This window comes from Limulus polyphemus, unplaced genomic scaffold (genome assembly GCF_000517525.1).
Source record: "Limulus polyphemus unplaced genomic scaffold, Limulus_polyphemus-2.1.2 Scaffold2981, whole genome shotgun sequence".
In the NCBI taxonomy this organism is placed as follows: Eukaryota; Metazoa; Arthropoda; class Merostomata; order Xiphosura; family Limulidae; genus Limulus; species Limulus polyphemus.
The window spans coordinates 127009-142472 of NW_013668591.1; the positions used below are offsets into that span (position 1 = coordinate 127009).

Here is a 15464-nt window from a genome sequence, read left to right on the forward strand (position 1 = left end):
CAAGTAAGAACTGATAGTATTAGTAATAGTATTTGTTTCTTTAGGACAAGTAAGAACTGATAATATTAGTAATATTATTTGTTTCTTTAGGACAAGTAAGAACTGATAGTATTAGTAATAGTATTTGTTTCTTTAGGACAAGTAAGAACTGATAGTATTAGTAATATTATTTGTTTCTTTAGGACAAGTAAGAACTGATAGTATTAGTAATAGTATTTGTTTCTTTAGGACAAGTAAGAACTGATAGTATTAGTAATAGTATTTGTTTCTTTAGGACAAGTAAGAACTGATAATATTAGTAATATTATTTGTTTCTTTAGGACAAGTAAGAACTGATAGTATTAGTAATAGTATTTGTTTCTTTAGGACAAGTAAGAACTGATGATATTAGTAATATTATTTGTTTCTTTAGGAGGTGTAAAAACTGTTATATTGTTAAGATTAGTATATTTAAGAAAGGTATGAACTGGTTCAGTGTTAAGATTTGCTCCATTAAGAGATGTGTGAACTGGTTCAGTGTTAAGACTTGTTCCATTAAGATATGTGTGAACTGTTACACTGTTAAGATTTGTTCCATAAAGATTGTGTGTGTGAACTGTTACACTGTTAAGATTTGCTCCATTAAGAGATGTGTGAACTGTTACAATGTTAAGATTTGTTCCATTAAGATATGTGTGTGAACTGTTACAATGTTAAGATTTGCTCCATTAAGAGATGTGTGAACTATTTACAGTGTTAAGATTTGTTCCTTTACTTCAGGAAAGGTAAGGACAGTTAGAATATTAAGAATTGTTTATTTTTGAAGAATTAAGAACTTTTAGTGTGAAGAATGTTTTTTAAGAGAAGGAAGAAGTGTGACATTGTGAGATTTATTTGTTTAGAATTATTTACTCACCTAGGAACCCAAGCAATTTTTCCTGTGACTTTATATAGTACTTTGTCCTTATAAAAGCTGTTTCACGTAGAAACTTAGCTTGTGTTAATGTAGTAGAACACTATTTATTATGCAAGTATCTCAGTTCCATTTAACATTGAAAGAATAACCTACTATGTGATCTTAGCACAATCTATTTTTTTGGTGAGGGTGTTGTTGGGTAATATCTGGTTTGTATAAGTTATTAATGAATCTGTGAGTCAGATAAGTATAATTCTTTTACTACCGGTTAACATGGGCGGTATGAACATATGATGAGTTTTATATAATACTTTGTCATCATATTAACTAAATAAAGTACACGTGATAATGCAGTATTATGAAGGTTTCCATGAGTAATGATGCTTTGCGCGAGGCCAGATGAGGTCACTGACAGTGTAGCGCTTTATTCAAGTGGAATGATGGAAAACAGGCACGTGTTATTAAGTTTTAGCAGACCACTTTTACTAAATTTGTATTATTACATACTCATCATTCTTGGCGTTTATTAGACGCAGATAAATTTGTTTCCGAAACCTTATTATTTTGAAACAACAACAACAAAAAAAAAAGTGTTTTAATTGAGTGATGCAGATCGTTCTAGAAAAAACGTCGCCAACCTTTTATAAAGAATTTCCGTGAAAAAAACAGAACATTTTCGATAAATCTAATATTTTCTGGAAGTTTTAAGAAAAAGTTTCAACTTAAAAGGACGAAGTACCTTCCATGAAACAATAACCCCCTCTAGTGTATCAACTTCTTTGTAGTTATTTACAAACGTTCGAATCTAAAATTGCATACAGTTATGTTAGCAATAATATCAGACCTCAACAGTCATTACTGTTCGAAAAAATAAGTCATCTCGAAACCTACTACTGGTTATAACGGAAAACATATCGCCCTGTTTCAACAGAACTGAATTTTGTGTAATTACTGTTAGAAAAGTGTTTGGATAAAAAAAAACGACCCGTCCTTCTTAGAGAGACAACCTGGACAAACACAGCTGATAACATTGTCAATACTTTGTATGAAGAACGTGGTAAAAGCATGTTAGTGGGAATGAGGACTCGGGTCAAGTTTTATCGTAGTGAAGGTCAGGAATGATGCGTGTTTAAATATTCAAAATTGGCGAATGTACGGTCGTTGCTTTACTGTGGTCAAGCTGATTTGATTTACCTTCTTCGTAAGTAATATAAATAATCGTGAACGATCATTATACACGTGTGTATCAAACCGATCTTTAACGTAAAGGGGCGAAATTATAGACTTAGGATTTTACGTAAAGGGAAAGTTGGCAAGGGGAAATTATAGAATTAGGATTTTACGTAAAGGGAAAGTTGGCAAGGGGAAATTATAGACTTAGGATTTTACGTAAAGGGAAAGTTGGCAAGGGGAAATTATAGACTTAGGATTTTACGTAAAGGGAAAGTTGGCAAGTGGAAATTATAGAATTAGGATTCAGAGGGAAATTTGTTTAGGTTGATTCTCGTGCATTTCCGATTGGTTGGGTGTTAGGTTTCTTCTGGAAGATTCAGAACTTAGAGTTGCATTTATTACATATTTTGCAGCTGTAATGTTTACAGCTCTTATTTATATGGAAATATGGTGGTTCAGAATAGTGATCGTAGTGAGGCTTGGAGTATGGGGGGGGTCATGAAGATTCCCTGTCTTGACCTTTTTTATTTTGAAGAACATAGACATGGTTACTTCTTGATAAGGTAATCAGTGCTGCCGTGAACAAGTAATAATTACCCAAATATCATAGGTACTCTTGACGCTTTAAATGCACAAGACAGGAAATTAAAAGGGCGACTTTAATGTTTGATTGTTTTATAGAATTATTAACACCTTAAAAAAAATTCGTTTGCTTCATCATAAATTAGTTTTCGTACACTGGTTCTAGCTTTCTACAAAGGAAAACCTGTGTTTATTACAACTCGTTAGTCTTGCATATACATTACCTTTTGGCTTTTCAAGTATCTAAAACCGGTTAGCGAGACATCAGGTTTTCTTCAACAGTGTGTGTCGGATGTGAACAACAAAGGAAGCGAATGTGATAAAAGTCGCATCGTCAATAGCTGTTTGATACCGATATCTGTACAGCTGATATTTGTATACATTTTTATAATATCGATTCACATATTTTTGATCACGTCTGCTCAACTCGGCGTAAAAAATATAAAAGGGATCTTTACTAAACCGTACTTTTAAATTTTTCTTCGATTTTCGAGTGTGCGTACATAAAGAAAAAAAACAAGCAATCTTCACAGTTTCAAACACTGCAGCAAACGGTATTATAACGAAAACTTTGTAAATTAAAATCGTTACAATGTCATAACAGCTTTGAGGAAAACGTTAACTAAATATGGTTGTGTTTAGAAACAGTGTAACAAAGTGTTTGTAACAATAACCTGTAGGACAACATTGTTAAATAGCAATGATTGTGTTTATAAAACAATACAATGTTTTTATTGATTTTGTAGTAACAGGAGTGGTTTAGTTTGTAATTTCTACTATGAATGAGATTTCAGTTAATTGTAAACATCCCGTCTTAAATTTGTATCGTCTAATAAAGATCAAAGCTCTGAGTAAGATGACATTATTGTCTATTTTCACAGCACATTTAATACATTTTTGATTAATTTAGAGGTAAAATTAAAAATATCTGGATGTTCCCTTGTTTTTATTTTTGTCTCCACATCAGTTTAACAAAATACATCGATAGATTCAGGTTTCACAAACGAGTTTTAACAGACAAACTGAACTCATTTTTTTTTGTTTAGAACCAAGGTTTCTTTCTCGATCGTCACGAGGTGTGTGACAACCCAGACGGTACAGAATTGAGTGGCTGTCATAGCAAATCCTGTTCATTTATAGAATATGTACCTGTATTATAAATATACAGGTACAACGATATTCATCTGTTACATTTTGATGTTAATTTCTGTGTCGTAATTATTAGTAAAACTGTTTTGTCATACATTTTACGAAAACTACGTCTTTATAAGCCGTGTTGGAAAACTTCGTTATAAAAAAACTTGTTCCAGATGTAAAATAAATTCTTAATTATTGTTCTTGTTTTTTGCAAAACAATACATTCTCATCGTTATGTACAAGTACGAAAACAACAGTGTATGAACATTGTATCAAACAATACATTCTCATCGCTATGTACAAGTACGAAAACAACAGTGTATGAACATTGTATCAAACAATACATTCTCATCGTTATGTACAAATACGAAAACAACATACACTGTTGTTTTCGTACTTGTACATAGCGATGAGAATGTATTGTTTGATACAGTACTTCGTTCTGATATTGTTGCTGTATTGGTTTTTAACCATTTCCTGGTGAACTTACTGACAAGCACAGGAAAATTTGAAGTTTCCTGTTTCGATTTTTAACAATAAAACAAACAATTAGAAAGCAGTGTGTAATGGAAGCAGTAGAGGAATTTAAACAGAAAAGAAATGTTAACGTAGATAAAAAAAATTGACAATAAAACAATTTAAATAGGTGTTTCATATGGTTGCATAAAATGGTGAAATACAACAATCACGGGCGGTTTTCACGATCTCTGTTCATATCGACATAACCGCTATACGACCGTGTGAATGGCGGGATCATAACATGGTTCAGGATTCTTCCTGTTGTGAGGAGTTTTCTGCGCACGCGCACACCTACCACATATTGTGGCACCAAAAATTACAAAGGTTTTTTTTTATTAAACTTGGTATATGGTAGCAGTTGCACACTATTTGAATAAATCTTAAAAAATCTCTCGAGAGTAATGTAATTTTTAATTTCAGAGAAAAAAAGATAAATTTTTCGAATACAGTTTTAATAGCAATTCGGTTACCAGTTAGCAAGTTGCTTTGTTTGTTTGTTTTTTCCAATAACGTCTACAGGTCAGTACATAGAAAACAAAACTGTTGTAATACTTTCTAGTGCTTAGACTTAACCTGTGTTCTGTGTGTGTATGTTTGGGGTTTTATGAAGAGATGATTTTTTTACTTATGAAATTCATTCCCACGAACGAAAATCAGTAATTAAACCAATCATTGGTTTTTTTTCTAAGCGTTTTTTATTGTTTGGGTTTTGGTTGGTGTCACTGGTGTGTGTGGGTTTCTTCTAAACGTGTTTTATTTTGTTTAGGTTATTGTTGGTGTCTGTAGTTTGGGGGCTTCTTCTAAGCGTTTTTTATTGTTTAGGTTTTGGTTGGTGTCAGTATTTTGGAGGCTTCTTCTAAGCGTTTTTTATTGTTTAGGTTTTGGTTGGTGTCAGTATTTTGGAGGCTTCTTCTAAGCGTTTTTTATTGTTTAGGTTGATGTCCATTTAATGTCTGTACAGACTGACAGACTACAAGGTCAAACATTTTCCCAAGTTCATTTTCTAGTTTGGAGAGTCGCTGTTTCATGTGACGAGTCAGAAGGTGCACGTGCTGAAACGTTACACTCTATGAACACATGTTAACATTGTTGTAACGATATGTGACATTGTAGGAACTGTGTATACATATGTCTACGATGAAGGAAGGTCGCGGTGATTCGGTCGCTAGTCTACATAGTGTAGTGTTACAAGTGAATTGTCATTTCAGGACGAAAGAATGCACTGAATATTTCTTTATAGTTAACCATGGCCAATGATAATAATAAAATACTTTTCTGTTGTCACATCAGTCAATGGTTACCGTAGTAAATAATTTGGAGAGAACGTGTTACTTAAGTCAATGGTTACCGTAGTAAATAATTTGGAGAGAACGTGTTACTGAAGTCAATGGTTACCGTAGTAAATAATTTGGAGAGAACGTGTTACTGAAGTCAATGGTTACCGTAGTAAATAATCTGTAGAGAACGTGTTACTGAAGTCAGTGGTTACCGTAGTAAATAATTTGGAGAGAACGTGTTACTTAGTAAGAAATTTTTGGAGAGAACGCGTTATTTAAGCCAGTGGTTACTCTACTAAATAACTTGGAGAGTTGACGAAAATTCTTCCCGAAGTTAGACTGCTTTTGTTCAGGGTCATTCCATCTTGACCTTGATTTGTACTGTAAAGTTTTGAACGTGGTCACGACATTCAGGACATCCTTCACCAATAAATGTTCTTCGATGATTGGTTGAGTTCTGATCAATCACTGAACGATCTAATAAACTGAAAGCAGTTATAATAATGGTAATAACAAAGTATTTCATTCTTACCACAGAGGGTTGAGTACGTTATCTTAAAACTATTTTTGGAGCATCACCACGTCGTTACAGTCCATGTCGCCACGTCTGGCTGTGCTACTGATTAGTTTAGTACTGAAAATAGGTCTTTTCAAAAGGCACCAAAATCTTGACGAAAACGGGAAGGAAGAAATGATGTGCCAAGAAGTTGTATTTTTCGAAAACTTTACTGTTAAAGGACAAACGGTGCTGTTTCAGCTTCCATAACACTTTTCTGGTGTTGCATTGAATAAACGATTCTGAGTAGTTTTCCTTGATTTACTGGACAGGAAGCGCCAGCTTTTAGTAGATGTTACGCCTCTTGGTTTTTATGACCTGTGGACTGGGGTGGGTCAAAGCATATTAAGTTGAAACAAATACGAGCTGACTGACAAAATAACGAGACAGTGGAATTACTATAATTAATTAGATGTTCTCTATTTATGTTTACCCAAATTATTGTCTTATGACGAGTTTTGGTATTGAACGAAAGTTCTCGTGGGCAATGATTCATGGGACACAAAAGATGGATCTCAAGCGTTATTTTTATAAGCCTCTGATTTTGAGTCCGAAATAGACAAAGAGGACTATCAAAGAAAGAAAAAATAAATTTAGGCATGTCTTTTATTTTGTAAACGTTTTCTACCGTTAATGTACTATTATAAACATTTCTTGGGTTTCTTTTTTTTTTTTATTTTACGCTACGAAAGCCGAAGTGCTTTTTTAAAGCCACGGCCGAGAAAGATATCGTTCATTAAGAGCATGACGGGATACGTTTTAATTATTTAATTACTTCAGTGAATTTGCACTGCTGTGTTTAACGTGTGAAAATATTTTGTGTTTCTCTACAGAAGAAGATTGCATATATTGGTTGGAAAATTTCATGGCTTTAGACAACATCTAAACATTCGTGAAATAGTGAGAGTAGAAAAAACAACAAAAAACGTGAACTCGGTTGTTACAAAATCGCTGGTCATTGAGTGAACTTGTACGTGTTCGTTCACAGTTGCCAAATCTCCTTCCCGGGAATATCCAAGTCATTACATTGCGCCGAGGTCAATGTATGCTAAGTTTGTGGTAATCGATGTTCATTTAGTAAACTATTAATTCTAAACAGGCTCACAATAACCTATGGAGTTTACTCTTTAGTAAGAGGGTCTAATTTAGTCATTGTCTTAGGCAAAGGGTCTATTTTAGTCACAGTCTTGGTTTATTTTTAGTCACAGTCTTGGTTTATTTTTAGTCACGGGGTCTAATTTAGTCACAGTCTTGGTTTATTTTTTAGTCACGGGGTCTAATTTAGTCACAGTTTTAGTTTAGTTGAATAAAATGCTCAAACATTTTATTCTTGACATAATTATCTGTATATTATTTAAAGGTTTCACTCCACAGAAATAAAAGCGTCAGTAAATAACCAAATCATATAAAGTTTTACTACAGCAGTTACATTGTAATTAAGTTTGTCTTGTATAAAATTGTTGATATTAACACTGCCAACTGTGACAACACACAGCTCACGTGGCACACGTGAAGTAATACGACAATAATAAAATAGAACTAATATCATATAGAATTACAGTGTATGTTCATTTATGCTAATACAGCAGAATGTATAAGGAATTTTAGCATAAACGAAAGTAATAAAGTTAATTAAGTAAACATAGATTCAGAGAAGTATGTGTTTTTAGAAACATTAGAAATGAAACGACTTTTTAAGCGGTTGTGAAGAGTTCCATATACAGCCAATATTTACGTTTCTCAAGTGTAAGCAGTACATCAATAGCCTGGTGTTTAATTGAACACGTAATAAACTTTAACGCAGCGGTTATTACTGACTCACGTTTTGTTTCTTGTGACATTTATATTTGATTTACCCTATTAATCCATATAAGTAAAAATCAATTTAATTTACAGGTAATTTTATTTTTTCATCATTGGTATTGCATTGGTAGTCAATTACCCAACAAACTTTGCTAACTTCTTTCGTCATCGTCCTTAACAAAATAGTTACATTTTCGTCATGCCAAACACGTTGGGTCAACGGCAAGTCAGTTGACTTATAACGCTAGAAATCGGGTTTCGATACATGCCGTGGGCAGAGCACAGATAGCCCAATGTGTAGCTTTATGTTTTACAACAAATAAGTTTTGTCTCGTCTTAGTCATACTTATTGATTTTCGTCTTCTCGTCATCGTCGACTAAATTTAAAGTCGTCGACAAAGAAACTAACATAATGCTGTAATTGAAAATATTTAATGGTTTGTGAAATTAGTAGCTTTTTTAGAGAACTCCAGTCAGAAAATAACGTGTTTTGTGAAAGAAAGAAATTGTATATAAATCATAACGCACAACTCCATGACCCACGTGCTTGCTAAAACGTTTGAGTCCTCAGATATCTGCCATTATGTTTCGTGAATTTTAAAAAGATTTAAATAGCATTACGTTGACCAGCTACAAAAACTAATAGAACATTGGCAAAACTACCGTAGAATGTTTTCTTTGCTAAGTTTTGGTGTAAGAATATACTATAAATGTTGTTTGTTACCTGATACTTGTAAAGAACAACAACGACAAGTTAAATCGTGAAAACATTAACGCCCTGGAAAGAGTATTGGAGATCTAATTAGTTAACAGCGGGCGGGGCGTAGCGTGCTCAGACTATGAACCAGAGGATTTGTTTTTCGTGTCCCGTTGTTGAGACTGGGTGTATCATAAGAGTGACAATCAAATTCTGACGAGAGTTGGTGTTTAGTAGCTGACCTCCATTTAGTCTGTTAGTAAAGAATTAGGGGCGACTTTTCACAAGTAGCTGTTTCGTAGCAGCTTTCCGCAAAACAAAACTGAAACAAACAAAAATCATTAACAGTATCTCTGGTTACCATTTGAATCTAGAGTACATTACATTGTCATATTTCATTTTGTCTGATTGAAATCTTTGTCTTCCTCTGCAGGTAGTTGACGACTATTATCACCTTAAGCACCACCAGGTGTCCAAACGATCCGTAGAGCCAAGCCTTCATCATCACGCGTCACTTCATTCGGAAAAACGGGTATTTTTTTGTAGTTTTACGAATGTTAATCAGACACGTTTAAATAAATACATGCACACAGAAGTATCATCATATTTAATAGTTTAATGATATATTTTTCTGCAAAATAATGAAACGCATAGCTATAAAAAAAGCTTTGTCAGTTCTTCAGTTATAGTGAACTAACTGTAACACGAAGTACAGAAAGACTGAAAACTGAAGGCTACAGTTTGAATATAATGTTACAGTTATTACACCAGACAAAATAAAATGTATTAAAATTACTGACGTGTGTATACTTGCATGGTGATATTAAGATTTTAATTTTTGTTTGCGAAATTTGAAATTTTTTATATTACTACTATAATATTATTTTTACATTATTGTTACTTTTATATGTATTTATGTCTGCGGACTTACAACGCTAGAATCCGGGTTTCGATACCCGTGGTGGGTAGAGCACGGATAGCCCATTGTGTAGCTTTGTGCTTAATTACAGACAAGCAAACAAACAATTATTATATTATTATTATTATTATATTATTGTTACTTGTATATGTATTTATGTCTGCGGACTTACAACGCTAGAATCCGGGTTTCGATACCCGTGGTGGGTAGAGCACGGATAGCCCATTGTGTAGCGACGACCTGGGTAAACCTTCCACAAACCCTATTTACCTTTCTGTTCGTGTGTGTGTGTGTGATAAAACTAACTCTAATCTGAAGTACACCAGAAAGAAGAATGCGCTAAAAGTCTTCACAAGGTTGTAAAGGTAAAGTCAAATGTCGAGAAGTTCAAAGGTTCTTGTAAAAGAAGAAACTAGACTGAACAACTTACAAGATACCACATCTCTTTCCATTTGGGGTCATTCAAGTACACGCCAGGGTCAGAGTTGACAAATAACAGTGGATCTCGTTTCGTTCGCCGTTTCAGTTTCTGTTGCGAGAACCACTTCACCTGAATAAATAATAAAATAATAATTGTTTGTTTGTCTGTAATTAAGCACGAAAAAATATACACACGTTATACTGAAAAGTAACAACACAGGTGTTTGACAAAATCGTTAAAATATACACACGATATACTGAAAAGTAACAACACAGGTGTCTGACAAAATCGTTAAAATATACACACGATATACTGAAAAGTAACAACACAGGTGTTTGACAAAATCGTTAAAATATACACAATTTATACTGAAAAGTAACAACACAGGTGTCTAACAAAATCGTTAAAATATACACACGATATACTGAAAAGTAACAACACAGGTGTCTGACAAAATCGTTAAAATACACACACGTTATACTGAAAAATAACAACACAGGTGTCTAACAAAATCGTTAAAATATACACACGATATACTGAAAAGTAACAACACAGGTGTCTAACAAAATCGTTAAAATATACACACGATATACTGAAAAGTAACAACACAACAACACAGGTGTCTGACAAAATCGTTGACAAAATCGTTAAAATATACACACGTTATACTGAAAAGTAGACACCTGTGTTGTTACTTTTCAGTATATCGTGTGTATATTTTAACGATTTTGTTAGACACTTGTGTTGTTACTTTTCAGTATATCGTGTGTATATTTTAACGATCTTGTCAGACACCTGTGTTGTTACTTTTCAGTATATCGTGTGTATATTTTAACGATTTTATCAGACACCTGTGTTGTTACTTTTCAGTATATCGTGTGTATATTTTAACGATGTCAGATACCTGTGTTGTTACTTTTCAGTATATCGTGTGTATATTTTAACGATTTTGTCAGACACCTGTGCATATGCAAACTACTGATAACTGAACAGAATAATTATAATTATTTGGTTTGTATTTAGAATCGAGGTAATGGAGTGGACATGAATGTGAAGCCAGCTTGGGACATGAAAGTGTCCGGGAAAGGTGTGGTGGTCACTATATTAGACGATGGACTTGAGAAAGATCATCCAGATATAAAACAAAATTATGTAAGAATGAAACTTATGCTTTCATTATAATTTAATCACGAAACCTTGGTTTCGTCAGCATGTATCACAATATTGAGTCTCGCGTACACTCCAGAAGTTTAACCCACAAATTACTAACTTAACTCTCAGATTACCGACTTGAGGGGAGCTCAGCCATGACTATACAGACTCAGTTAAGGTCCACACACTATTTGTTAAGGCCTGTCACTATTTGTATTTCATGGGGAAGTTAAGTAAGAAGTATGAGTCCGCGGGAGAAAGTAGTCATAGTGAAATTCTATCGTAGACTAGGAAGTAACACTACTGAAGCATTACATCGATGATGCGTTACACTGTGAATGTCAACTCAATCAGCACTGTCATGTCCGGGCCCAATATCCTGAACGGGGTATAACCACACCGTATATAGCTGAACAAACTTCTGAACAACATCAGAAACTTACGTCTGGAACAACAATTTGTTTTGTCGTATCTTGGGTCGCATTACTGTTCATTCTGTTTTATATCCCAACCAAAAGTTCAGAGAAGTTTGTCCTTTATGTACTAATAAACACGTTCTTCTAAAACAGCAACTAAGTGTAGTATAAACGTAGTTGTTACTTGTGATTTATTGGTGTGAAAGAGTACAGTAACCTTACTATAGCTTTATTCCAGATATGTGCATCACGAAAAAAGAATACGGAGCTTGAAAGTTTCGGGGTGAGGAGGGGCATATGGTCTTTTTGACCCAAGTTATTATTTTTATTTAACAGTAGAACCGAACGAATGACTATTGTTTGGTGAGGTTATAAGTTTATTATTTAACAATAGAACCGAACGAATGACTATTGTTAGTTGGTTTCAGACTTTTTTTTTTACGAGTTCGTGTTAATTTTCTTTTATTTTTTTTTTCTTCCCTTGTCCAGTATTTGTGTTAGTGTGAAACGTGTTCTATTAAGGGGCCCAGTTTTCGTAACGAAATGGTTTTAAAACTCAGAATTATACCATTGAAGTAATTACATACGACATTGAAATATATCAAATTGTGATAAGTTCTAGAGTTAAGTGTTATTAACAGGTTTGGACGACCACAATTGTTTCAAGTCGACCATTATAATGAGTTTACTGAAAATAAATGCAGTAATGAGTTCTTAAGTTGTAATAGCTTTATTATTGTACAAAAAAGAAGCGACCTAATAGCAAATATTTTAAATAGTCATCTGTAGTGGTGTAGTGCTAATATTATAGTGCGGAATACGGCCAAAATTCCTGTCACACATGAGGTCATTATTAGGTAAAAAGACTCGTATTCAAAACCTAATTTCCACTTCTGGGATATTTCAGGTGCCAGAGTGTCGCTGGTAGCGTTGAGAAAGAAAGAGTGTCCAATTAATAATACTAGTAAAAGCATATTAATTTTGTATAATGGCTTATACGTTCTCATACGTTTGGTGTAATGTTTAGAGTTTAGACTTGTTTTCAGAACAATTTAGCATCTTTATCAATTAACGCTATATGTAATTAAGTACTTGGGCCTAATTACATGTCTGGGGTATCTAGAATATGGCTAAAAATTCACAGGACCAGATGTTTGAAATCATTTGAGCCAAACATTAATGCTGTATTTTACGAATCAGTTTAGCGACATGGTGACTACTTCAGTTGTTTGATTTAAAACATCGTTAATTCAGATAGGTCCGATGTTTACCAAAATGTAAATATAATCAATTAATATTTAGTTAACTTAGGCTGAAATAATAGAAAGTAAACACCGCTTGTCGCGTGACCTACTTTTTTACGAAGATGAATATTATGCTAGAAACAAGTCAAGTGGCCTCGTTCTGCTCGTGACCTAACCCTAATCAGGTTTGTGCCTGTGGAGCTAATCGTGAACTATGGAGCTTTAATCACCTTAGTTTAGTTATTCTAGGTGGAAAGGAGAAAGGAAAGGTCTTCTCACCTGAGGCATCGTTCTCACAAGATTAAGGACAAGATTGGAAAATGTTGCTTTCAAACCTGAATCGGATTTGACTTCGTAGTTAGGCCCCATTTTTCTGCCACTAGTAACACCAACAACACAGCAGGAAAGTTATACCTTACATTGTAGGCATCGTTAGCCCTTATGAATTGTAAATATACAAAGTACAAGTTTACTGTTAATAAACTCTCTAACATTTTATTAATATATTCATTTTTATAAACATAAAAAATTAATTGTCTGTGAGGTTTCTACCACATTATGAACACGCACTTTAATAAATAAAGTATATGTATATCGTTTTGTTTTCTTAAATACCAGAATAACTAGTTTTTCTCGTTCAGTACAAGAATAATTTGCATAAAACATACAGTAATAGTATTTGAAATGTATTACTTTTCAGCTTGCACTGTGTAGTTAAATCAATCTCTAAGGACATTTATAGATCAACATTATTAAAGGTATTGTTAAAAAATCTACATAATGAAAATGTTTCATTCTTTATAGGATCATAAAGCCAGTTTTGATGTAAATAATAATGATGAAGACCCTCAGCCAAGATATGATCTCATTAACTCTAACAGGTACAGTTTGCGTCACTTTAAAGAAATACCTAAGCTAAGTGTTTCTTTGGTTTAAAGATTTATGGATTTATAAGTGGACTATTTTTTTAAAAATTTGTTTTCAGTTTCTCCTAGTTACAGTATACGGTGTCAAAAAGATGACGATTCTTATAAGCAGCCTCACTCAAAATTAGATCAGTAAAACCTGAAAAATAAGACAGAGTAACGAAGGGGATGCTGCCACCTATAATGTTACTGTAGTCACTTTTAAGTTTATACTGATCTGAATAAAGAAAAAATACTGTTAAAAACACCATCAAAAGTTGTTTCCATATTCTTTACAGGCACGGAACCCGGTGTGCTGGAGAGGTTGCCGCTGTAGCAAACAATAGTATATGTTCAGTGGGCATAGCTTTTGATGCTGGTATAGGAGGTGAGTAGCCATACATGTTATTCTAAAGAATTAAAAAAAATATCTGTATTGACCAGTATGATAAGGCTTGAAGTTGTAACGATTCATTCAGGCTTCATAAATAATATATAATTGTTAGATATGAAGAACCAATGAAAGAGATCATATAAAAAATTTCTTATCTTCCTCTCAGAAATCTGCCTCTGACTACTAATTTTTATCTACTTATAGAACTGAACTACCAGCTCGTCTAACGGTCTTTGTCTGTACATTGGCTTGTCTATCACAATTGTCAGCGTTGTCTTCTTGTTTGACAATATCTTTACACGTTGCAATTTAATTATCCAACATCCTCTTTGTCTATATTGTTTCATCCTTTAGACTATGTGTCTGCCTATCTAACATCTTTGTCTATATTGTTTCATCCTTTAGACTATGTGTCTGCCTATCTAACATCCTCTTTGTCTATGTTGTTTGATCCTTTAGACTATGGGTCTGTCTATCTAACATCTTTGTCTATATTGTTTCATCCTTTAGACTATGGGTCTGCCTATCTAACATCTTTGTCTATATTGTTTGATCTTTTAGACTATGTGTCTGCCTATCTAACATCCTCTTTGTCTATGTTGTTTGATCCTTTAGACTATGGGTCTGTCTATCTAACATCCTCTTTGTCTATATTGTTTGATCCTTTAGACTATGTGTCTGCCTATCTAACATCCTCTTTGTCTATATTGTTTGATCCTTTAGACTATGGGTCTGTCTATCTAACATCCTCTTTGTCTATATTGTTTGATCCTTTAGACTATGAGTCTGCCTATCTAACATCCTCTTTGTCTATATTGTTTGATTCCTTAGACTATGAGTCTGCCTATCTAACATCCTCTTTGTCTATATTGTTTGATCCCTTAGACTATGAGTCTGTCTATCTAACATCTTTGTCTATATTGTTTGATCCCTTAGACTATGAGTCTGCTTATCTAACATCCTCTTTGTCTATATTGTTTGATTCCTTAGACTATGAGTCTGTCTATCTAACATCTTTGTCTATATTGTTTGATCTATTAGACTATGAGTCTGCCTATCTAACATCCTCTTTGTCTATATTGTTTGATCCTTTAGACTGTGAGTCTGCCTATCTAACATCTTTGTCTGTATTGTTTGATTCTTTAGACTACGGGTCTGTCTATCTAACATCTTTGTCTATATTGTTTGACCTTTAGACTGTGAGTCTGCCTATCTAACATCTTTGTCTGTATTGTTTGATTCTTTAGACTACGGGTCTGTCTATCTAACATCTTTGTCTATATTGTTTGATCCTTTAGACTGTGAGTCTGCCTATCTAGCATCTTTGTCTATATTGTTTGATCCTTTAGACTGTGAGTCTGCCTATCTAACATC

The 15464-nt window shown here is 33.7% G+C and overlaps 1 protein-coding gene across 1 annotated transcript in view; it reads left to right on the plus strand.

Annotated features, from left to right (window-relative positions):
- The window catches only part of LOC106468367 (furin-like protease 1), a 20934-nt gene that overhangs the window by 1787 nt on the left and 3683 nt on the right, over positions 1-15464 (plus strand). The window contains exons 2-5 of the mRNA XM_022396714.1: positions 9073-9171; positions 11003-11131; positions 13596-13672; positions 13996-14084. Of these exons, the coding sequence (XP_022252422.1) occupies positions 9073-9171; positions 11003-11131; positions 13596-13672; positions 13996-14084 (394 nt within the window). The remainder of the gene's footprint in view (positions 1-9072; positions 9172-11002; positions 11132-13595; positions 13673-13995; positions 14085-15464) is intronic.